Genomic DNA, 25,666 nt, shown 5'->3' with positions numbered 1-25,666 from the left:
CTGGCCACATATTTGTCCTCTGGGAAGGTCAGATTTTGTAATAGTAACTGATGTTGCTATATAAAAGAAGAGAAAATTGTTAAAGGGAGTAAGGCCTTGTTGGCTAAAATGGAATGACGACAGGACACCCAGAGGTGCTGCATTCAAACTCAGCTTTCCTAATTCCCACTTACTGTCTGTGTGCCTTGGACATCTCTGCACCTTAGCTTCTTCTTCTGAAAATGAGGATAATAGCTCACAGGGCGCAGAGAAAATGAAATGACAATGTTATGTCAGAATAACCAGAAGAAAAGCAGGGGATTCATAGCCTGATTTGACTCTAGAGCTACCATTTAATTTTGCTTATCACAGGTAGGACAATCCTAGAACAACCACTGTGCAAAATATAAGAGCAAGTCTCCATGATAAGCTGCCCCACAAACATTATCCACACCTGTTTCAGGACCTGAAGACTTGGATGGAACATTATCCAAAGTCTTCAGACTTCCAGAACTTCCACAATTTTGATGATTGATTCTATCTGCTCCACTGCCCATACTTTCCAGGTAGAGCTGGATGCAGAGTGGAAAAAGGAGTTTAGGGTCATCTCAGGAGCTTCTTTTTAGGCTGATGTACCAGATTCTGGGGACACAAAGAATGATGCCACTGGAAGCAACTCTCCAGGGCTCTCTGTGGTCCTCAAGTGAGCTGGAGCTCCTCAAACACATTCCTGCTCTTATCCCACCACTTCCGCTTGACCTCTGTGTTGAGGTGAACTTAACCAGGCATGGACTCTCTCCTTCATGCCTCTGCCTACTTTGGGCACCTGCAACTTGGATGAAACCTTGCACAACACTGAAGATGCAGCTCAGTGTCTGCTCTCCTGAGAATTCTCTCCTCTAACAACTCCTCCCATAACAACTGTGCATATCTTCATAAGGAGGCACTGTATTGCAACTATGTTTTCTCACTTCTCTCTCCCCATGTAGTGCTCTGCTTCCTTTAGAATATAACTTTATTTATGGCTAGTTCACTACTCTCTCCCAAGTACTTAAACAGTGGCTAAAACAGAGTGGATACTTAAAAATATTTGTGTTGAATGAACCATTTTTTAACTCTGTACTATACCTTAACTCAACAAGTGTGCATTGAATAGATTATGAGTTAAGAATAGGGCATGGAAAGCTATTCCAGTCCATATTTTGCCTCATTTCTATGACCTGGGGTCTTGCTTTCTGGAGTTCTGGGCAAAATCAGCAGTTCACATTGTTGCTGTTGTGCAAAGTGTGCTCGATTAAAAGAGATGCCTTCTGACCTAATAATCACGGACATACACTGAGCTACTGTGTTGCTTTTGCTGCCTCTAACAACCATAGGCTTCTGACCTCCCATAGCCTCTTGTTAAAATCAGCAGGTGACCTTACCAGCAAGGCCCCTGTGGGATTCTCACACTCCATAGCCCTAGGCTAGACAAGATCCCCTTCCCACCCATAACTCTTCCCATTCATAATCTCTCAATAAGTTCTTTTGAGAATTTAGTAAATCTGTCTGTCTGTTACTGGCAGTAAGGTAATTTTCCCAAGGGATTGTGTCCAGTTTTCCAACTCCATTAACTAAATTTACCAGGGTTGTGTTCCAGAAAACTCTCTTCCTTGACCATCTCAGGTTCCTATCAGCATGATTCTTGTGAATACTCTGTTGGAGGGTGAGAGGACCCTGGCTTTGATACTCCTTCTGAATTGGGCTTGGGACTGCTGACCCTGTTCCTTCCAGGTATTTTTACTCCTGGTCCCATTGTACTCATGCACATTGCCAATCACATGATTCCCCTGGAGGTATGTATGGTACAGACAAAGAAAGCTGCAAACTCCTCACCTGACAGGAGCTCCCCTGGACTGGGCTGGTTTCAGCATCACTGTGATGGTTGTGTCCGTTTCATTCAGTGGGGTGTCTGTATCATATTCAGGCATCGAAGGAGCTGGGCAGGGAACAGAGATTGGAGGTGAGCTCAGCACCAGTCCCCAACCTTGCTTGCCACCTCCATACTTAAAGATATTACAGATGACTAGAAGGGAATAGGTGCTAATGACAAGTTATCAGAGGCTTTCAGAAAAGGAGGCCCAGACTTCCAACCTGTAAGGTACAGTAGTCTGGAGAAGGGTGACCATGGTATGGCCAAGAATCCACACGCAATCAAAAGTTCCACAGGGAATAAAGATACATGTAAGAAATATAAGAATGTAATAAAGATGTGAAAGCAGAGTCAACCTTGTTAAACACATTTGAATGCAAATTAAAGCAATAATGAATTAGTTCCCCCTACCTTTTTTTCCATGAGACCCTCTCCCCCCAATAGGAGTGTGACTAAATCGAATCTTTGAAAAGGTAAATTACCATCTGTATTAAGAGCCATTAAAACCCACATCCCTTTTAATTCAGTTTTTCAATTTCTGAATTTAATCCAAAAGTTACAATGCAAACCAACGAATTAAACTTGTATTTTGTAAGATGTTTATTGAAGTGTTATTTTATAAAAACATGGAAGCACCAAATGTATCCAACCACAGGGGAATATTTAATTAAATTACGTCCATCCACTTGACAGAACCATATAATGAAAGTGGTGTAGCAACATGGGAAATGCTTACGGATAAGGGTAAGAGAAAACATTAAACTACAAAACAAAAAATCATGGCTTTTACAAAACCCCATGCAAAATATGTATGTATGTAGACCAGAATTTCATAGATATTCTAAAAATGAAAGTTGTAATAAAGCATTCTACGTTAATTCTGCGCTGATGCTGTCTAGTTGGTAAGAAGGGAGCCCCAGTAGGACTGGTAGTTGCCAATCTTGGGTCACTGTGGTTTGGTCACAGCCATTCATTCATTCATCAGAAAACTTCATGAGAATCTGTGCTGTATCGTACATTGGCAAGAAGAATATTTCTGAAAATCCAATTACAAACCAATTTTATGCTCTCTCTCTCTATGTATGTATGTAATGCAGCCCTGTGGCAAGTTATTTGGTGAATTGCCACCTAATTAATATAAGTTTTACACTTTAGGAAGTCTATTGATTGGTTTCTTCATGAGATTACAAAAGTAACCACAAGGGACTGCATCATCCTAATTGTTCCAATACCCCGCAGAGACAATTGGCTCTGCTTCTTTTCTCTCTCAGGAAAACCAGGCGTGGTAGGAAAAGATAGCCTTTCCCCCTTTTCCCTTTTAGTGTTATGTACATGTATCAACTCCCAACAAGGAATGTATTCATTATGTAATGCAAATATGTACAAATAAAGAATAAAACCTGAAAAAAAGGGATACCTGAAATTTTGGTAGCAATCCGAGTGGTAACTGGGGACCCAAAGCCCTTGGCTGTGCTGGCCTTGATGGTGAAGGAATAGGTGGTCCCTGGATACAGACCCACAAAAAGGTGGTGAGTTTCATTCCGGAGCTTGAACACCTTCCCCCTCTGGCTGGACAGGTCAGCACTTGGGTCCAGGGAGCCAACAGCCTTGTAGTTGATCTGCAGGACAAAGCAACAAACACATAAGTGCCCCCTTCAGGGGGCTGAATGGAGCTCATCTGAGAGGACGTCACGGGAGGACGGGAGAGGACAGGTAAGCTAGGTCGGTCAGTGAGTTCTGCATTGCCACCTGCTGTTGTTCACCTTATAGATCAGCCCAGCCTCTGCAGGTCCACTGCTGTCATTCTAGGTCATCCCTGTCCCACAGAAATAGGATGGAAGCCACATAAGTCATTTTAAACTTGCTAATAGTCATAATAAGAAAGTAGGGAAGTGAAATTAGTTTTAATAACATCTTGTTCAGTCCAATATATTCATAAGATTATCATTTCATGGCAGGGGATTTAGTTCAGTGGTTCTGTTGCCTGCCTCACAAGTGCAAGGTCCTGAGTTTGGTGCCCGGTACTCTTCCCCCCAAAAGATTATCATTTCAACCTGTGATCCTTAATGAGATAGCTGAAATTCTGTAATTCATATTACATCTTTGAGATCTGGTATGCATTTACTCTTACAGTATATTTCAGTTCAGACTAGTCACATTTCAAAAGTGCAGTAGGCTTGTGTGACTAGTGGACAGTTACTTGGACAGTATAGCTGTAGAACAACACTGAAGTGTAGCAGCATGAAAAGAATTGTTTAGAAGTCTTGCTAAAAATACAGATCATGGGTCCTAGCCTCTACACGGATAGCATTTCATTCTGTTGTTTTCTAATGCCTTATTTTGTTGGTATTCTCCCTTGCCTTGGGGGGAATCGGGATAGTTATTCTCATTTTAATGATGAGCAAACTGAAGCTCAACTGGAAATAGCTTATATTAAATCAGCACTTTTCAACCTATTTACAGTGAAGACCTTTTTTTGTTTTATTTTCCAAACCACTGCAGATCAATAATAAGATCTTCCCCATATGACTTATCCTATGAGTCTGGCAATAACCAAAGTGGTCTACACTGCAGAAAAGAAACTGGTCTACACTGTGCAATATTTTATGTCTCGTATTCACTGATCACACAGGAGGGGGTCAGAAAAATGTCAAGGTATAGAAGTTTTGAAGTGCTCACTCAATTTCTACATTTATAGCACCACAAAACGAATGAACAGTTGATAGTGTGGTGCTGGCCTCCACTGATCACACTTGGAATATACATGTCTAAATGACACAAAGTTTTGTTCCCTTAAAATATTTTATTAAACTATAGGGCACACAGTATACTATACAGATGAATGAGGTTTTGCAAACCAGACAGTCATACAATCAAGAAACAGAACCCAGACACAAGTCTTTCATCTCATGCCTTCTTCCAGTTCGGTCTTCTGTATTCCAGCAAGAGACACCTCTATCTGACTTCTAAGAGCATGGGCTAGTTTTGCACAGTTTTGAACTTTACATAAACAGTACCCTATAGTATATATGCTTTTGCGTCTGGCTTTTTCCACACGTTTGTGAGACTGGCTCACCTTGTCATTGCAGCTGTAAACCATGTAATCTCATACTTACTCGAGAATCCATTGCTGGCACTGGACTACACATGGGCCTCAACTCCAGCCTGTGGTCATCATTCTATACCACAATGCCTGTCCTGTCCTACGGACATGGTCCAGGAATTAACGAATACATTTACTCATCCACTCCTCTGCTCCTTCACAAACATTTCCTGAGTATTCCTGGATTCCAGGCTCTGAACTGTGGGCCACTAGGAGGGCTTAAATGATTAAAGCCCCATCTTCTAATGGTTTTCATTCTAGAGGCAGGGAACCCAACTAAACATACAGTTCACAGCATTTATCTCCCGTCAAGAATGCTCACACTTACAGCATGACCAAATCCAGGTGGAAAGGGAATACACAAAATTCACTTTAAAAATAAATAACTTCCTATTTCTGGCAATGGCATCAAATGTTTTGGAGAAAGAAAAGATTTCTTTCTCCTGTATTAAGGAGCAGTGGTGTAGCAACTGATGTCAGATGCTTGATGATAGAGGCTAGATGTGGCTGGGAGCACAGTGAGCCCAGGAGGAGAAGCACAGGGAGCTGAGGAACTTAGAATTTTTGCAAGTATAGCCGGAGCACGGGCATCTACTGTGCAGGTGGCTGGTGGCTTGGCTTCAAATCCTTATCTTAGGGTCTGCATCTGAGCAGTGCCAGACTAAGACAAAGTGCTTGGGGAATTATCTCAGGAGAGAACAGAACCAGTGTTTGCAGAGTCTGAGCAGAGGAAAAGAGTTTTATTCCAGGTAGAAGGAACTGCATGGGCAAAGGCCTGAGGTGAGAAAAGGTTTAAACAGAAGCGCCCAGGAGGACTGCAGATTGGACAGCAGGAGAGGCAGTTGTTTCACTGGCTCCCAGATTCCCTAGCGACAGAAGAGGGGAGATGCTTAGAGCTATATCTGTGGCGAATAACCCACACACACCAGCGGAGAGTGTGTGCCTTCACATTCTCTCAAAATTCTGTTCTAGTCTTCCTGCCTGGGCTGGTGGCACCTGCATTGATATACAAACACTGGGAGGTAAAACTCATGCCTTATTTACTAGCCAGTGGCTTCCCTGTGTTCCAAATTCAATCCAAAAGCGACACAATTTCCACGGAGCTGTCAATATAATATACCTCGCTCCCCTGCTCTCCTAACCTTTCCTGGTATTACAGGATCCTCACTTACTTGTAATGAAACACTATGAATAAATCAATGTATGTTAATATAGCATGTCTTCAATTTTTTATGAAGGGCTCCACCAAATCTAATTCCCACTGCTTTGTCAGAAACAGTCTTTGAAAAATTTAACTTGCAAGTTTTACGAAGTTAGTGGGAGATCAGGCTGGGGAAGGAAAGAAAAAAGGTGAGAAGAATGGAATGGGATGGAGCTGTGGCTGGAAATGCATAATGCAATTTGAATGCTCATCTGGAAGTAGAGGAAAATGAAGATTTGTTGGGATAGCAAACATAAAATAGTGTTTATGAAGGAAAGGGTGCTGAGCTGCATATCAGCTCAAGGCTCCAGGGAGGGGCCCTGGCTACAAAATCGTATTTCCCTTTTTCTGTGGTGGATGACAGTGGGACCCCCTAGCTAGAAACTAGAGTGATGACTTCCCAACAGAAGTCCATTGATGTGGTCAGAACAATGGTCTACCTCGGCTCTTGGCATTAAGACTTCGCTCTTAAGCAACTCCCTGAGTAAGCTGGCTTCTCCTGCTCTTCCTTTTGCCCACTGCCCCTCCCAAAGCACATTTCAGTACTTGAAAAAAACCATGGTCCTTCTGGTCACAGTATCTTTGCACAAGTTAATCTGTCCTTCTCATCCTTAGGGTTCCTTTAAAAGGACACAATTCATGAGCGCCTTCCATGACTCCCAAGTCCTACTTTATGTGCTGAGAGTCATATATATCTCCTTTGTTCCATTAACTCTACATTTAACCAATTGATTATTACATCAACAAGTCCCTTTGCTACCAGTCCAGAGGTTTACAAAATATGGCCTACAAACCAAAGGGGGCCCATCACCCTTTTTTGTAAATTAGGTTTCACTGGAACCCACTCACCCCGTTTGTTTGTGTATTGTCTCTGGCTGCTTTCACACAACAACCGTAGAATTAAACAGTTGAGACACAGACTCCACAGCTCACAAAACTGAATATATTTACTTTCTGGCTCTTTGCAGAAAAAATTTACCGACTCCCATACTTGACTTTGCGTTGTAGGGGGCAAGGGTTTTTTGGTCTTTGTTGAACATTTCATCTCATTGCACACATAAATGAATGATCAAGCCAGCTCTGTGGCCTCAGGAACTTCTTTAACCTTTCTGAGCCTTGAGTTCTTCAGGGGTAAAATATGAATTCTACTTTCAGTTTCTGGGATATAGTGTATGTTGCAGAGTGGCGCTCAGCTTCTTTACTCCTGGAAGATGGTCCCTTTGTTCAGGAGTAAGACTCCAGGGGGTACGTGAGTTGACTTTTGCTTCTGTACCAGTGATCAGCTGCAAGGGATCAGGAGACAGCATGAGAAGAACAAGCTGCTCTTCCACCTGGACTGAAGAAAGGGAGTAAGAAATGCAGGGAGACTTGGCTATTGAACATGCTTGGGTTGAACTGTACTGGGCTACAGAAACTGGGCAGGGTCCGAGGTGAGACCGGCTCGGTCTTGCTCAGGCAGAGCAGACAGGAAGGTTCCAGTCTTGGGGGCGAGGTGGCACGTGGAGGTTAAGGAAGAAATGAGATAAAGCAAAGAGAAGTGAAAGGGCAGGCCCCAAGAACGTGTTTGGAAGATCACTCCTGACAGCAACACCATTCTGAAGTGCACACTCTGTTCCAGATATTACGAGGGCGCCTTCACACAAAAATCAACTCATTTAATCTTGAAAACACAGCATGCAGTCTTTAGGGTTTCTCTTGTTCCTCAAGTGAGGGAACAAGTCAAGAGAGGACCCCGTGACAGTGTGATCTAGGATGAGGTCAGTTTGCTGTTCTTCACGAGGGAAATGATCCTGCAGTGTTTTTAACTTGTCAGGAAATCAAAGAGCCAACCCTATGCTCTGTAACAGGAGGAGGTGACCCCAAGCTGGTCTCTTTCTGCCCTGCTTACCTCCAAGGCCACCCAGAGGCTGAAGACCATACCTATGAACACTTTTATAGTGGTTTTAAAATAGAGGGGAAAATGGTGACACCGGGCAGCTGCTGCAGAGACGGAAGATGACCCACAGAACAGGAAGTGTTCTCCACTGCCCAGCTTCACTATGGTCCCATTCCTTAGCTGGTATGTGAATGTCAGCGTCACTACCTGGAAAAGAACACAAACCCAGCAATGGCCTGCCAGGACCATGGAACCACTGTCTGATCGAAGATTCAGAAAAACTTCATGAAGAACCCACACTGACCAAATCCAGTAGGATTTTATTAAACTAACCATGTGCTCTTATTACACATTTATATAGAGTTCAGATTAAAAGCACAAGGCTCATGTGCATATCATGATGACAGGCAAGGTGCTATTAAACCAATGATTAAGCAGAAAATTTTTTTTACAGTTTGACAAAGCCATAACAGCACAGCTGTCAGAGGTGATAGTGTAGACTGAGTCAAGACAAGCCAACCACAGCTTGATGCTCCAGAAGCATCTTTTGCAGCTTATCTCCCCTCTCTCTTACTACTACTCTGTCTTCCTCCTAAGCTCTATGACAACATCACCACCCTATATTACCTCTCCCACCTGCTCCTGCCTTTTTTCTCCAACGGCATCTGTCTCAGACTCTGGAGATCTCAACAATAGGCCACAGTTTTAACAAGACCACGGATAAAATAGACAAACATGACCCACTCATTGAAGAAAAGGTTCACTTTTCTTCCTTAAGCTCAAAACAATGGGTGAAAACATTTTCTCCTTGTTTGACCCATTGTAAAAGTGTTCACAGGCATGGTCTTTGCCCTCTGGGTTGCCGCGGAGGCAAACAGTGCAGGAAGAGACAGCTCAGGGTAACTTTCTCTTATTACAGAGCACAGGTTTGGCTCTTTGGTTTCCTGACAATTTAAAAATGCCACACAAACACATCCCCCCTGAAGAACAGCAGGAGGCACAGATGTCTGCAGTGCATGTGCCGCTGACTTCTTGGCCATGGTGCCTTTTATTCCTAGAGAGCTGAGGACTATTATAAGAGCAGAAAAGTGATGATGCCTGATGCTTGCACTTCTGTTTCTTCTTCTCAGAGTAGGAAGCCCGAGACAGAGCGTGGAGACCTGACATTTTCATGCATTTGGTGACTGCTTCTCCTTCTGTGGAGACTCACCTGTCCTCTCAGTCCCCCATTGGTCATGGCCCGTTTCTTGCTAGACTCTATGCTGGACTATGGGGAAGGAAGAGGCAGACAAAGTGGATACAGTTCTTAACTTTAGGGGCAAATAGGCATTGGTAGATAGTTCAGAGAGTCAACACCCTTTGGGACACAGATCCAGGATAAATGATTTTGCCAGAGAGAGAGGACAGCCTCCCAGGGAAGCTGTAAGAGGGGTGGGTTCAGTTACTGGTCCTCAGCCTTGGCTGAGCATGGAATACTCAGTGGATATTTAAAAAAATACCAGCCCCTGGGGCCCACCCAGACTACATCAATCTCTTTGGTAATAAGGTTTGGGGTGTCCATATATTTATAAAGCTATCCAGGAGATTCATCTGGCAGCCAGGTCTAAGAATGGTGAAGCTGGGAGTCAGAGCATGAAGGAGACGAAGCAGAACTCTGAGAGATGGCATGTGCCCAGGAAAGCTTCCTACAGTGCATGCTGGAGGGAACTAGGAAATCACTGCTGGAACGCCCACTGCTGGGGCTGCAGGCAAAATCCATTGATGAATGCTAAAATCAGGAGGTGAAACTAAAGTGAAATATTTTCACAGTCTCCAAGTGTCTTCAAATTTACTAGTTACTGTGTAGTTTTAGTGTAAAATTAGAATTCTTTGACATTCTTCCCTTCTGGAGATAGAACCTGGTTCCCCACTTCCTGAATGTGTGCTGGACAGAGCAGCTCACTTTGAGGGAATGAGGCACGGCAAAGGAAAAATAGTAGCTAGAAGCTGGAGAAACCTTAATGGTACTAGAGACAAGTCATACAGACATTTTGTCCCCTAGGTAAGATGCAATAACCAAGGAATGTACACTAACGAGAAGACATCAGACACACCCAGGGTGAGTACTGATCAGTACTCTTAAAAATGTCAAGGTCATAGAAAGACAAGGAAAGATCCAGAAATGGTCACAGATTGGAAAATAGGGAAACATGACAACAAAATACTCTGTGGGAACCTGGATGAGAAACATGATATCTGTGGGAAAATGAAAGAAATCTAAAAATCCTGGATTCCAGTCAATAATAACACAATGATGTGAATTCTTAGTTTTGATAAATATACTACTTTAGGTAAGATATTAATGTCAAGGAAAGTTTTGTGTATTGGACATAGAATAATTCCCTCCATTATTTCTTGCAACTTCTCTGTAAATTTGAAGTTTCTTCAAAATAAAGTGTTTAAGAAATAGCAAGAAGCAGCAGCCTGGGGTTTGGCATCTGTGTGTTAATCTTTGTAGCTGCAGAACAGATTGGGCAAGAAACGTTCAGTGAGCTCTTGAGTATATGCTTGGTGTATGCTGGTCACTGGGGAGACTTCACAAACTTTCAGTCCAGTGAAGAAGATCGTTATGGCCCACAGAAGGGAGTGCCAAAGCAACACTGAGATTACTCTTGGGCTGGCGATGTGGCTCAGTGGTGAGTTCTTGCCTAGCATGTGACGGGCCGGGGGCTGGAACTCAGCATGACACATCCACAAATTACCGCTTGGACTCTGAAGGAAGGGGAAGGGAAGCTGGTTCTTGGGAGCACATACCAGAGCAAATTAAGTCTGCAGGACCAGGAAGCCTTCCCCACGTGGAGCAAAGGTGCTAACTAGGTGAAAGGGAACCGGAAGGAGTGATGAGAGACAGAGGAGTGTGAAGGAAGATGAGGCTGAAAAAGATGCTTGGGCAGGATCACTGCTGGTTTATGAAGTATTTTTGGGCAAATCAGAAAAAAGGCACCTGTCCCCTCTTAAGTCCCAGCTTTCTATATGTATTTTAGTGATCTGAGGGTACCACTGTGAGAAAAAATATGTGCATAGTCGGATTCTTAGACCCTAGTCAGATTCTTCCTACCAGACACATTCTAGCATTGAATAGATTTCATCCTCTTGCTGATGTGGATTTTTGTCACGCAACAAACTATGCAAAAGTACCTGGCATCCCTGGTGGGGTCACATCATGGAAGCTTTTAGGTGACTAGTCAAGTGCATAGCTTTTATCCTGAGGGTAATATAGGGCCAGGAAAGGGGAGAGTCTGTTACCAAGAGACATACAGGGTAACTATGTTTTAGAATAAATCATACTCTGCAGACAAGGCAGCACCAACATCTTCAGGGAGCTGGTTAGAGATGAAGATTCATGGGCCTAGCCCAGATCTGATCAGAATGTCTGAGGTCAGCCCCACCATTTGTGTTCAACAGAGTCTGCAGGCGATTCTCATGTATATGGAATATGGATAAACCCATTCTCAGGCAAGGGGCCGGGGCCTGGATTGACTGGAGGAACAATACAGGGGCCCCTTTGGAAAGTCTAGCTCTCATCCAAAGGACAGATGATAAGGAAGGCTTAGGTTGGATCAGACACTGAAGGGATAGGAGAAGGGAGTGAGTCTGAGAGCTGCTAGGTCCTAGCTGTTGAAGGATGAGGGCCTCAAAAGCAGAAATCAGACGGAACCAACACATGGTACCAGCCCTGAAGGGGTGCACCTTCTAAGGCCAGAACCATTGGGAGGATGAGCAGCTGTCTTTATAGCCTTCACTCTTCTGGGGCTAGTATCACTCAGGAGGGAAAGTGTGAGTCTTAACACGGAGAGAGAATGCTGGACTTTAGTCTTGTAGAACCTGGGCTGAAACCAGATCTACCACTTAGCAAGAGCTGATGACTGAGTCTCTGGTTTGTAATTTTGCAGGCCAAACTGATCTGCTAACAGCTGCCTAGAGCATTAAAGTCTTTGGACAGGGTCACCAGGCTCCTGTGGTCCCTAAAGCTAAGCTCCAGGGTTAGAGGCCCAGCCCATAGCTCCTATGGCTCTGGGAGCTATGCCAGGCCTGCCTGAGCTGCCCTTTCTCAGTACATGGTTGCTTCTGTGACAGTTCACTGCCACCCTGCAGGGAGTTTTTCCCATCTATATGCACTCTCTTGGCTGCTGTGGATCAAAGACGTGTTGCAGAAGGGAAGCTGGCTAGTTTGCTTAACATGGTTTTTGAAAAATTGTAAGCAATACCCTGTTCTCTGGCATCAGCTGCTTTCTTGGTGGCCCTCAGATCAAACAATAGGATTAAGCAAATTTGGATCCCAGCTGCTCAACCATCTTTGGTATTCACCAGCTACCTAAACTGCGAGGCTTGCCAGAGTGTGATGATAAAAAGAATTAATGTGTATGTGCTTACCATGTGCCACCTCCCTTCCCGAAACCACCCCCCATCCCCAGCCCCCAGACAGACTTTAGGTGAGTGCAATCCTCCCCCCGTGCCACATACTGGAGGCATATTCCTACACTTTCAGTCATAGTCCCATAACAGGGCCACCACCCACTCAGATGGCTCTAAGTTCTTTCTTGCTACACTGTCATAATGCAGTTTAATAATCTGATGCTTAAACTGCCTTTCAGCTTTTAATCTCATGCTGGGGTGTCCGGGGTGCTATGATTTTACTATTTTTATAGAAACCTTCTTGCTTAATGAGTCTACCTAGCCACATTCCCAGTGGCTTTTAGTCTCCCTAGCACTACTTTTTGGGTTTCTGAATGTAAACGGCTTGCCTTCCAACTTCTCACTCAAGTAATTTCTGTTCTGCTAAGTTTAACCTAGTTAAATTGCTAAATTGCATGACCAATTCCTCTGCAACTGGCTTTAGGCATGGATATGAGAGAAGTTAAATAATCCTATGGAAACTTACAGCTATATCCAACAGCCTGGCTGGTAAAGACAGCCTAGGAAGCTCTTTCATTGAGGCAGAGCCTGAGTTCTGGTTATTTATTGCAGTAACTGCCAATCACCCAGCCTGGCATGGAGTAAGAGTCAATAAGGTTTACTGAATAAATGAGGATTAAGAATGAAGATGTAACAAATCCTGATGTGGTACAGTTGGGATTTGAAATGAAGTCATTTTAATACTAAAGTCCAACATTCTCCACCTACTTTGCCACTTCACTGTTGGCCCTTCTGTCACATCCTTGTGTGTCCAGTTTCTAGAGGTGGGGGAGTCGCCCTGGGGGCCTGAAATAGTCAAACCACTTGGACAGGCTTTGTGGAGGGTGACTCTGAATCTGCCTCCCCTGGGAGGGATCGGCAAGCATTCCCCAGTAGCTGGGTCCACAACTGTCCAGAACATAGCTGGTGTTCAATAATTCTGTATATAGTAACTAGTAAACCCCAAGCTGCCAAAGCTCTTGTCCTCTTGGACCTGAGTTTCCAAACCTGTGTAAGTAGAAAGACCCAGTTTGGGTAATTTTTAAAAGTAGCTATGGAAGCTTTCAACCTCCTCCCATCAGAGGTGGAGATTATGTGATCATTTTCCCCATCTTGTGACTTAGAGAACAGGTGTCTCCTTTGAGCAACAGAATGTGAAGGAAATGATGTTACGTGACTTTTAACATTAGGCTGTAAAAAGCAGTGCAGCTTCGGTCGGACCCATTATCAGGAACATTCACATCTACAGAGTCATAGCTGCCTGCAAGAAGTTTGGCTCCCTGGAATGACCATGTGTGAGGGAGTCCAGGGCACATGGAGAGGCCATTGTCTCCTGTGTTAATGCTCCAGTCCACAGCCCCAGTTGCATTGTCTTCTAGCCCTAGACAAGCAATGAGGAAGCCAACAGGTGACTCCAATTCTCAGCTGTCCAATCATTCCTGTCCATGTGTTTCTTCTCAGCTGAGAGTCTAGACTTCTTGGGGCTGAAATGAGCCAGTGCTGCTATGCAATTTCAAGTTTCTGAGCCAGAGAATCTATATGCATAATAAAGTTGTTTTATGCCACTAAATTTTGGGGTTGTCAGCCAGCCAGAGTAACTAGAACAACTCTTGTCCATTAGACTTGAGAGTTTCTTGATGGATAAGAGATTTTATTCTCTTTTGTATCCCAGAAAGGAAACATAGCAGATGCTCAACAAATACATGCTATCTTCTCAAATGATCAAAGTTAACAGCACCAGTAATGAGAAATGTGGACCTCAAATGCCTCCTGATAACATGCTCATAGAAAGGGATATCATTTTGGTGGTATTTTTTTTTTGCCAAAAATGCATAATCTCAATCTAATAATGAGGAAATATTAGCGAAGCCTACATTAAAGGGCAATCTACCGAATAACCAACAAGTACTCTTCAAAAGTGCTGAGGTCACAAAAGATAAGGACTGAAGATCTGTCCCCAATCAAAGGAGATTAAGTAACAATAACTGCTAAGTGCAATGTAGGGTGCTAGGTTACAAAAAAAGACATGGTAGAAAAACAAGTGGAATTCAAATAAGGCTGTAGATTATAGAACTCATCATGTTGTAGTTTATAGACTCACTAGTGTTAATTTCCTACTTTCAATTACTGTGCTGTGGTTATGTAAGATGTACAATTACAGGAATCTGGGCGATGGGTATATAAAAACTAACTTTGTAACTTTTTACAAGTCTAAAATTATTTAGAAAATAAACATCTTTTAAAAGAGAGAAGAGGAACAAATATGTGCAAAGTCTCTGGCTAATATGGAATCACAGAGGGAGATACCAGGTCAGAAGCCAAAGGTTCAACTCTTTGCTCCGAATGTCTCTGTAGCAATTACAAATGCTTCTCAACTTATGATGAGGTTATGCCTGATGAGCCTATTGCTAGTTGAAAATATAAATTTACAATGCATTTGATGTACCTAACCTACTGAATATCACATTTTATCACACTTGTTTACCTCAAACATCCTCAGAACACATATCATACTGATGGACAAAATTATAATCAAAAGCTTATTTTATAATGATGTTGAATATCTCATGTAACTTATTGAATACTCTTACTCAAAGGGAATAACAGAATGTTTATATGGATAAACTTTTGCACCATTATAAAGTCAAAATATCACAAGTTGAACTATGAAGTCAGGACCATCTCTATCATAACAATACTATAATAATTATAATAACATAATAATAAAAGTCAACATTTGTTATTACTCCTTATTTGCAAGGCATTCTACCAGTACTTTCCATACATTATTCATTTGATCATCTTAAGTTAACTAGTCTGCTACTATTACTAGTCCCATTTTGTAGATGAAGAAACTAAGGTGTAGGGAAAATAAGTTCCCAGAGTTCTTCAGCTAGTAATAGGCAAACCCAGGCTTGCAGCCCAAGCTTTGTAGACCTAGAATCCACCTGCTTAACTTTCATCCTCTATTACCATCTTGAAGAATGGACAGTCTTGCTTTCTGGGGTTATGAGACCAGAAACTCTGCTCTGGGAACCTGTTTGTTGAAGGATCCTGGACTGTGAAGATACGCCAGGAGTTCAGAGGAGTAGGGAGAGCTCCTGGGTAGAGAGGTGGGTATAAAGAGATCAGAATTAAGGGGAGTGTGACTGGAAATGAATTTGGAGAGTGGACAAAATTAGGGCACTTGAGGTTGGACTGAATTTCCCAAACAACCCAGAAGGTTTCTCAGATCCACTTGAAACTTCCTACCTCCTTGTGAGAAGCAAAGGCAGGGGGCAGATTCAAATGGCCTTCCTGAGGAGAAATCCATTGATCACATAATCACACATTTTAGGTCAGTGGGGGGTTGGAGACTGAAGATTCACTTTACTGCACTTTTCTTTCATTCAGCATTTTTCTCATGAAATTAAAATAGAATTGATTTTCTCCCTCACTAAATTAGGCATTAGGAAATGAATAAAAGGGTGGGCCTATTGGAGATCTGAGCATCAATTCCACCCAGCAGAGCAGCATTTGTAAGATGTTTTATTAGTTCTCATTTATCGTGGGAAGGTTTTGTAAAAGCCTGTTTGGGGGGATATATATCTTCTCCTTCCCAGCAGAAATGAGAGCTTTTGTTTTTCTCCTCTTGTGGTTAAAATAATCATTTATCTAACATTCTCTCTATCCTGCTGGTTTCAGGTTAGAGATCAGGTTAGAAGACTTCTTTTTCTACCTTGCCCCTGTGGTATTTCTCTAGAAGCAGACACACAGCACAGGACTTTGCTATGGAAAGTATTGTCATTTCTGATGAAATGGGCTTGGGGGGACACCACACCCCTCTACTCTGCAGTGGCCCCAAGCTCACAGCTGGGTCCATAGCAGAACCTCACAGCTGGAGAGCGCTTCTCCATTAAGATACTCAGAGACCAACTGCACAGAGAGGCAAGCCTAAGGCCAACAGGGAGTGGCTCTTTTCCAAGGCAGCTATGGGATAACAAAGCAACACATGGAGGGAGTCGGAAGATTTGTTACTTTCTCTAGCTTCCTCTCAGCAGAGGGTTATGTAGAGCAGCACTGCCCACTAGAAACAGAATGTGAGCCATGTTTGTGATTTTATGTTTTCTAGAAGCCACATAGAAAAAAAAAACAGTGGTGGTAAATTAATTTTAGTAATATATTTTATTTAACCCAAGATAGCTGCTATGTTATCATTGCAACACATAATAAACACAAATTTTTTGAGGCGATACTTTACATTCCGTTGATCCTGCTAAGAGTTTGGAATCTGGTATTTTACATTCCCTGTATATCTTGATTCCAACCAGCCACATCAACACACTTTGGGTCCCCAGGAGCCATATGCAGCTAGCAGCTAGACAGTGCCAGTTTAGAACACTGCTTCTCAGCCTTTGTGTTTTTTATCCATTAATATCTCCTAAATACTCTAATTATTTTCTTTTTATGCCCCATGAAATTTTAATTCTACAGATAGGTTATTTAGCTGTACATGGGCTCTATACATATTTGGATACCTGTATATGGACTCTGCATATCTAGATAGGTGTTTGTGTACTCTATGCATATTTGAATAGTTGTGTATGGATTCTATGCCTATCTAGATAGCTTTGTATGGAGCCTATGTGTAACTGGATAAAAGTGAATGGGGTATATCCATATATAGGCATCTGAATATGGGCAATATACACTCTAGATAACTGTTTATGTACTCATGCATATACACAAGAAGAGGAAGATATTTTCACTCCTCCCACCAACAATCAATTTTCACCTCTTAGGGGTGATAGCACCCCTGTTAAGAATGCATGGTCTGTGTTTTAGAGCAAGCAGTAACATCTGACCCTCTAGTTCTCATCTGTGAAATGAGCAGTAATGTGCAGACTAAATGAAGCAGCTGTTGTAGGAAAGCACCCAGTGGTGCTGAGTGTATCACTGATGCTAACATCAGAGCTGTACTTTCCCTTCTTATACATTCCCATTGATTTGGGGCCCCTTCTTTGCTTCACCTGCTCTAGGCGACTTCCCACATGCCTCATAGAGTAGTCTTGGGGCTCCATTCTTCAGTCTGGACCTGGCCCAGCACAGGGAAATAGGACCTTCTAGACCACAGCTTCAGTCCCTTCTCTCTCTCCCTTACTGGATGCCTAATTGAGGCCAAAGGGCCAAAGGGTAACCTTGTGGGGCAGATCAGGTTTCCTAATATCCAGACTAGGCCTCTCTTCCTTCCCCTAAGTGTGCACTAGCTGACAGATGATGCCCAGACTTGTTATCTCTATAGAGATACTTTCCACATGTTCCATTTCCTCCTTGTCCTCTGTCCTCCAGAATTAGGTAGCTATGGGTGGGCTAAGTAGTTCTCATCCCTCTAAAAGCTATTATACTGTATGGACATGACCCTGATGGCCTAGCTCCTGAGAGATTCTGGAGCTTGCTTCTCTTCTCATTCCACGCCATTACCTTTGGCCAATAGGTTCCACCTCTGCACTGGTGGCTCCCAGTCATCAACAACTGAACTTGTCATCAACAGCTCTTCAATCTCTGTCTTCTTTTTCCTTCTGCCCTACCTGAGTGAGATATGCTCCAAGCAGCCGTGTCACGGGTCATCCAAGAACTAACCAGACTGCACTGGAGGCAGGAACCTCTGTCTCTCTTATGCATCCTGCAAATCTGTGTCTGGGAGGGGCCCTCAGAACATGTGTGTTGGTGTCAGACAAGGCTGGGTTCCACTTTCAGCTCCCCCTGCAGTTCCACTGATTGCACAGTGGATGTGTGCAGAACTCATTGCAAAGGCTGTAAACTTAGTATCCTAAACCAAGGATTGCAGAGTGGAACCCACAAAGTGAGTGCAAAGTGAGAAGTCTGATTGCCTGGCCTTCCAGAGCCATGCCTCATTAGGCACCCACTGTAGGGAGAAAGCAAACTACAAACCTGAAAAGAAAATGGCCTTGGGATTTTGTCTTTGCTTTTTTTTCCCTTGCCTCACAGTAAAGTGCACTTCTTGGATTCTTGTGTGCTTTATAGCTATAGTCTCTCCCCATCTTTCTTTGGGAGGGGGTTACAAATAGAAATAGAATTGAATTGTATCGCTAAATGTTCAAGGAGAACAAAGGGAGAGCTTTTGGATTGGAAAACACTTAGCAGTATGGATTTGATCTTCGGTGCCCTGGGCTTATTTTGGGCTAGGATGCTTAGCACCTAGATAACCTTCAACAAGATTCACTTCCATCATCAAAAACAAAAGAACAACAAAATCAAAAGTGGTTCCTTGTGATGTTGAAATATATTCATGTGTATAGGTGGCCTTAAAAATGCCCAGCACTTAGTAGGATCTCCAGAATGTTGTTCAGTTCCAAATTTACAACATAAGAAAGAGCTTTAAGGGCATTTAAGCAAACAATAAATATCTACTGAGCAGTAATGGAAACAAGCCATTTTTAGGCACTTGGATACACCAGTGAAAAACCAATAAAAATCCCTGGCCTCTTGCAGTTTAAGCCCTAATTGCCAGAGTGATGAGAAGATTGGAGAAAATTATAATAAATATAATTAATATGAATAAGAATGCCATTCATTTGAAATTTTGGCAGATGACAAGTGCTCTGGTAAACAAAAAGAAAGGAAATGAATAACAGAGCAGGACAAGGGGTAAGGCATGCTGGAGAGTGACGCAGTTCGTGACTCTAAACAGGTTTCACTGACAAAGTGAGATTTGAGCAAGGACTTCCTGGAGGTGAAAGAGCTATTTAAGTGGGTATCTAAGAGAACAGCTTTCCAGGAGAGAAAAATGGAAGTTGGGATGGCAGAAGGATGAATTCACATGGACGTTCGTGAGTTCTTGTAAGATACAGAAATCCAGTCAGGGTAGATCGGGTCCATGGGTAGGTAGGTCACGGACATCATGCACTGGGACAGACTTCATGGTCAAAACTGGTTGGAAGGGCTGAGCGCTTTCCCTTTAAAGGTGCCTAGTGATACTAAAGGTGACCACTCCAGCTCAGGTCAGAGATACAGAAGCCCATAACTTCCTGTGATTTCTCCACTAAGTCTCTGGACCCTGGGTACCTGGGAGGAAACGTTGTTACATGGGGCCTATCCTCTGGGTCTAGAGGATGCTGCAGAGCCCAGCCTCCTTGCCTAACTACCTGGCTCATCTACTTCCTACAAGGCATCCTGTAGATGCCCTTGATGGTTGAGTAGAGGAAGAACATGGGGCCTGAGTAATACCTTGGGAAGGAAAAATGAACACAAGTCCAGTTGCTCATCCACCATGGTAATCCCAAGCTGCACCTCAGTATGTGGAGCTTGATCTGAAAACACTGAAAGTTATCATAAGCAGTGGTCTCTAAAGAGAGGAGTTCCTAGCACTTTCATTGGTGTGGACTCTAGGTTAACTGCTCAGAAACCCTGAGATCTTGGAACTCATTGCTTTTCTAGTAGGAGAAAAAGAGTCTAGGTGTACTTCTGGGACAATATTTAAAGTAATGTAGATTGTTTATGTGGTCTCTATCTGGAACTCTAGCCTCTTAGCAAGACTCAAAGCTCACAAATCCCCCAAACATGAAGAAGGCAACACAGAAACTCTTTCCTTAGGATGTGAAAGGTGTGCAATGAAAATGCACTGGGTGTTTCATGTGGGAGATGGAAATAATCATTCCATTGGTTTGGATGAAGGTCCTTTCATTGAAAAATATTGAAATTTGCATGAAGGACACTTGTGAAGTAATAGAAATTGAAATATTCTTTGAAGTACTCTGAATATAAATTTTAAAAAACACTCCCGAGGAGACTTGCTCACACTGGCTTCTTGCCTTAGCCCTGCCCTACTGGGTTCATTGTTAGCCCCAGATGGGACAGTGCTGGGGCTCATCACATTGCCACAGTCGCCTAACATATGTATGAGCTTGGCAATGAAAGGGGGATCCTCCAGCAGTTACTGCCTCACAGAGTCTGGCTCTTTCATCCAATGCCAAACACTCCAGGGGCCCAGATTTGGTCTCCAAAGAAAAATTTCAGGAATTGACAAATTAAATCCTAAGAGGATGGATGTATTGCCTTCATTCAAAGATAGGTGTCCCTGGGGAGTTTTAATGACCTCTTCACTCTAACCTGTTGGTTTCAAAGCTGCCTTTCCCACTCCCTGGATGACAGATGCAGTCAGTGCCACCAGGGGCCCATCTGCACACTGGTGCTCATTTGCTAAGAAGACAGAGTGCACTAAGCTGAAAGAGGTACTAGAGCTTGTGGATCCAGAGATGCTGAGGACCAGTTAGTCCTATTGCAGGCTGAAGACACACACCTTTTGGAGTAGGTGACAAGGAAACCCAGAATCAAAGAGACTAGCTAGTGTGTAGAAAGGAAGATGGGGCAGACAAACCAAAGGAAGCAAAGAACAGAGACAATGAATGGAGAAAAAAGAGAGAAACCTAGATAATGGACTTTCAAATTACTTGTCCATGATGCCAAATCGTCTTTCTTCCATTGCCCAGGATTTTCTGTAAAGTTGATCTGAGATATTTTGGGGTTCTTCTGCTTCCCTCAAGAAGAATTTTCACCTAAAAAGTCATCTCATTTGGATCTTCGATATTTTTCTTCATCTTTCCTCAGAAAAGCTAACATTACTCAGTGGCTGCCTCCAAGTGCCCTCATTCTGTGTTCATGGTTCACATTTCTTCCTCCCAAGACCTGCAACCCACCTCCTAGAAGCCATGGATGCATTTAAAGTTTAGACTCTAAACCACTTTATTTCATGTGGGCACCTGGTGCTCCCCAGGCAGTGAGTGCAGCTTGCCCAAGGAGTGGAACTGAATGTCGATGCCTTCATTTCACTGTTTTGTAAGTCCCTGGGGGAAACAGCCCAGGAAGCAGCTGTGTGAGCTGATAAGGATTTCTCTGCCTTGTTAGAATCCTCAGGCATTAGGTTCAGATAAGGGCGGGCAATAGGACCCAGCAACTGTACCAGGTGTCAAGTTTTCCTCTTGGGCCACAAGTACACTTAGGCTGCCTACTGCCCTGTCCAGCCATGTCCATGCCAAAGGGCTGAGTATTCCTATAACAAGATGGGCCAGGCTTCTTCTCCCTGGTGTACTAATAATGCTGGTCCCTTCTCAAATGCAGGATGCAGCTTCCTCCCGTGAGTAAGAGCTTGGCCACTTACTAGTTGTGGAACTCTGGGCCAGGTGCTTACCTTCTTGGTACCTCAATTTCTTCACCTGTTAAGTGGGGATAATAATGTCCCAACTTCATGATCAGAATAAGGAATAGCTGAGATAGTATATGTAAAACTCTTAGAACAGTGTCTGAACATATTAAGCATACAAAAATGTAAGCTATTCTGTTTGTTGTTAAAACATTAAAGTTCTCCAATGGTTTTCCATTGCTCTTTGGGTAAATCAACCATCTACAGCCTACACTGTGGCCTGCAGATCTTGCAAGGTCTTGTCCTGGTTGCTGTCACTCCCACTTAGTCTTGCTGAGCACAGGTCCCCTTGACCTTGCATATGGGTCCTACTAACCTCCCTACCTCGCATAGACCCTTCATCTCTCACCATAGGATTGTGGCCATATATTTCCTTCCACACAACATGCTCTGCTGCCCTTTCTAGGTTTTGTTAATGCCTTCCCTTCCATCAGTTTCTGAGCTCTACTGTAAACTTCTCAGGCAAGCTTTCCCTGCCCGACTCCCACACACAGTGATTGGCACCTATAGAACTAGAGCCACCATTTTGCACAATGCTGGGGACCATGATTGACGGTGTATCCATAGGGATTGTGCCCTCTAGAATTGTTCAGAGCAGAATCCCTGTGAACAGAGCTTTCAGTCAGAGATGGAGATAGGCTGATAGGGGTCTGGGATCTGTACCATTTATTGGTGAGAGAATAAGGACATAAAACAGATGCCATCATTTGCCAACATTTTCTTTGTGATCTATGATTTAGGGTCTTCTGTCTCACATTTATTCTTCTTCTACCATCTTTCTAGTGTAGTCTTAACATCTGCAGCCAAAACATCACTCACAGAGAATACATGAGAAAAAAACAATTGTGACTCTACTTCCACCCCCCTGGGAGGAGCTATCTTTGAAAAAGTTTTCATAGCCCATATTACACATGCAACTTCATAATTATTTTCTTGCTTCTGTGATTAATCTCTGCCACTCCAACAAGACTCTAAGCAATGTCAACATGCAAATAAAATCTATGTTGTCTGTTCCTTGCAGTATCCCAGCATGTAGGACACAGAGGAGACTCTCGATAAATACTTGTTGAGTGAATGAGTAAGCCTCAGCATCAAGGCCCAGGGATATCTTTCCATCCCCAAATTGTCACCTCAGTGCTGAAATCCCACCGGTGCATCAAATGTTCCAGCCCAGACTCTTGACTCGAGGAAAAGTGTGGTAGAAGTCTCAATTACACGGGTTGGTAAGCTCCAGAGTCAGTGCTTTCATCGTGGGGGTCATTACCACCTATATCCAGGGGAGCTGCTTAGGTGAACCTGGAGGCTGGACGGGGATTCCCTTAGAAAGACGGGGTCACAGGTGGGCTGGGGCTGGGTCTCTATGTGAGCTGGTAGAGAATGAGGCCAGGACACTAGATTTTTGGCAAATCTTCCTGTTCCTGAGGTTGTGATGCAGCCAGTCTTAAGACAGCTGGAAGGGTAAGGGAGATGACTGAGAGAACCTTCACTGGGAGGCTCCAAATGCCCTTCCCTTGCTTAACAATCAAAGACATACTGAAGGAAAATTCAAGAGGAGAAGACCCTCCAGACCTTGAAGCTGTTTCCAATTAAAGAGGCACAGTGAAAGAAAGAGCAGCAAGAAAGTTGGTCAGGAAATGGAAGTCCTGAGTTGGAGGGTGACTAATTTAAACGGAAGACAAAGCTTGATCAAGTTTGATAAAAGTCCTTAGTTTAATTTAGAGAACGGCAGCAATGGCCTCAGTGTTTGTGTCTCCCCAGAATTCACATGTTGAATTCTAACTCTTAAATTCATACTGTTAGATAATAGCCTTTAGGAAATGATAAGGACACGAGGGTAGAGCCCTCATGGAGTGAGTGGAACTCCTGCCCTTATAAAAGAGACCTAAGAAAATGGCCTTGTCCCTTCTACCATGTGCATACACAGGAAGAAGATGCCATCTGTGAGGAAACTGGCCTCACTAGACACTGACCCTGTTGGTGTCCTGATTTTGGACTTTCTAAACTCCGGAACTGTCAGAAATAGATTTCTGTTACTTATAAGCCTCTGAGTTTATGGTATGTTGTCATAGCAGCCCAAATGGACTAAGACAGCATCGAAATGGAATATGACAAAACACTGACATTTCTACCATATTCTAGTCAGAATAAAATGAGAGAGCTCTCAGCCAAATCAGAAAATATGGTAGAGGCATTTGATTAGCACCTACTGTGTGCCTGATGCTATGCTAGGATCCTCAGCATACATTTCATTACTTAATTTGCAGAGTAAACACTATGCAATTAATATTAGCTTTATAATTTTACCCCTACAGAACTAGGGTCAGAGAAGATGAATGACTTAATGAAAGTGATGTACCTCTGGGCTGGACTCTGGTTTCTGTCCAAACAGGGGACAGGCTTATAGGTGTCACCTGAGGAAGCATTTTGAGAACCAAGTTACTGAACTATCAGTTCATAAATATTCATTTTTATTTCTGGTTTCTATGCAGGAGCTCAGGGTTTCTAAATATTTAGATTTGCGTTTGTAAACTGACAGGATCCTGTCATTGACAGGAACTTCCAGAAGGAATAGAATTCACTCCTTTTTGTTTCTCATGTCCCCAAATGACATGTCTGTTGAGCTGATGCTTCTAACAGCTTTGATGCTAACACTGGTCAGTAGCAGCAGTCTCAGACTTTAAATAAACCTGTTGACACTAATATTTTGCAGAAGGAATTATAGAAATTATGAACATGTATATAGAGCTTTGTGATTTTCAAAGAATAGACCTGACCTGGACCACAGCCCAGGGGTGTGGGGTGGGGTGGATCAGGGCAGTGTCACACCGCATGCAGGGAGAAGGAAGTACAGAAGCATAGCAGCCAGGAGGTGAGGGTGTAGGTCTGCCGTGTGACCCTGCTTAACGCCACACTGCTGTTTATGAAATTCAGGATGAAATGAATGCCAGTAAGACTTGGACCAGGTAAGCAACCACCCAGGGAAATGCAGGCGCAGGGAAATGTTTGAACTGTCCAAAGAATGGTGGAGAGGGGCCACTGGACTTGTTTGGGAGTTGCTCCCCCAAGAAAGGGGAGGGCAACAGCTCAGGAAAACAAATAGAAGACTCTTATAAGTCAGTATTTTATTTAATTTTGTACCTTTACTCTCTTGCTTGGCTTATCCTAGAGCCTTACATCTGATTAAGAATGCATTGACTAAAAACACTGAATCAGCCCACTGCAGACAGGCAGGTCTGTGGACATGGAACTGAGGGCACCAGTCACACTGAAAACACCAAATAAGCCCACGCCCCGGCAGCAGCAATCCACTAGAACCCTCCCCCTGCTCCTTTGGCCTCTTCTCTGTACAGCCACCTGGTTCCACACTACAAAGATGTACAGGACACCGGACCACCAGACCACTGAACTGGAGCTAATCAAGTTCTCAGCATTTAAAGAATTCCTGCCCAGAGGTAGAAGCTTCTGAGTTGCCATCCCACTGCTCCTGGTCCAGAGGAAGGGGCTTTTGGGCCACCATCCCTACCGCTGCTCCCGGCCCCTGTCCCACCTCTCCCAGCTCAGAGAAGGTAATCCGTGCAGGTGCTAACAGCCCCCCACCCCAGTTGAAATGAGAAAACATGTAAATAAGTCTCAAAACCAGACTTCCGGATCATCTACAGCAACCTCAAAGGGAAATGAGATGGAACACTCTGATACTCAACCACCTGGACCCACTGAACTGGCAACAAAAGGGGATCTGGAAAAAATGAAATCAGAAATAATTTCTCAGATAACAAGAGAAATTGTGCCCCTAGTGCAAGACATGATTAATAAATCTAGAGAGGAGCTCAGGAACACGATGGAATCCCAACATAAGAAACAAATGGAATCCATAAAACAGATGCAAATAGATTTCCAGGACATGAAAAACTCCATTGAAAGCCTACACAGCAGAATGAGCCAATGTGAGGACAGAATTTCAG

The 25,666-nt window shown here is 43.4% G+C and overlaps 1 protein-coding gene across 18 annotated transcripts in view; it reads right to left on the bottom strand.

The window, feature by feature from the left end:
* Ptprt (protein tyrosine phosphatase receptor type T) overlaps positions 1-25,666 on the bottom strand; it is a 1,083,111-nt gene that overhangs the window by 273,373 nt on the left and 784,072 nt on the right. For all 18 annotated transcript variants that reach the window (XM_087197882.1, XM_087197888.1, XM_087197890.1 and 15 more), the window contains exons 10-11: positions 3,309-3,510; positions 1,855-1,957 (exon numbers count right to left, since the gene is read on the bottom strand). In XM_087197882.1, coding sequence (XP_087054008.1) covers positions 1,855-1,957; positions 3,309-3,510 — 305 coding nt within the window. The remainder of the gene's footprint in view (positions 1-1,854; positions 1,958-3,308; positions 3,511-25,666) is intronic.

This window comes from Heterocephalus glaber, unplaced genomic scaffold (genome assembly GCF_053883595.1).
Source record: "Heterocephalus glaber isolate CG9 unplaced genomic scaffold, H.glaber_assembly_v1.0 deba00001673, whole genome shotgun sequence".
Classification (NCBI taxonomy): domain Eukaryota; kingdom Metazoa; phylum Chordata; class Mammalia; order Rodentia; family Bathyergidae; genus Heterocephalus; species Heterocephalus glaber.
The sequence above is the reverse complement of the archived record's forward strand: the minus strand, read 5'-3'. Positions and strand labels throughout refer to the sequence as shown.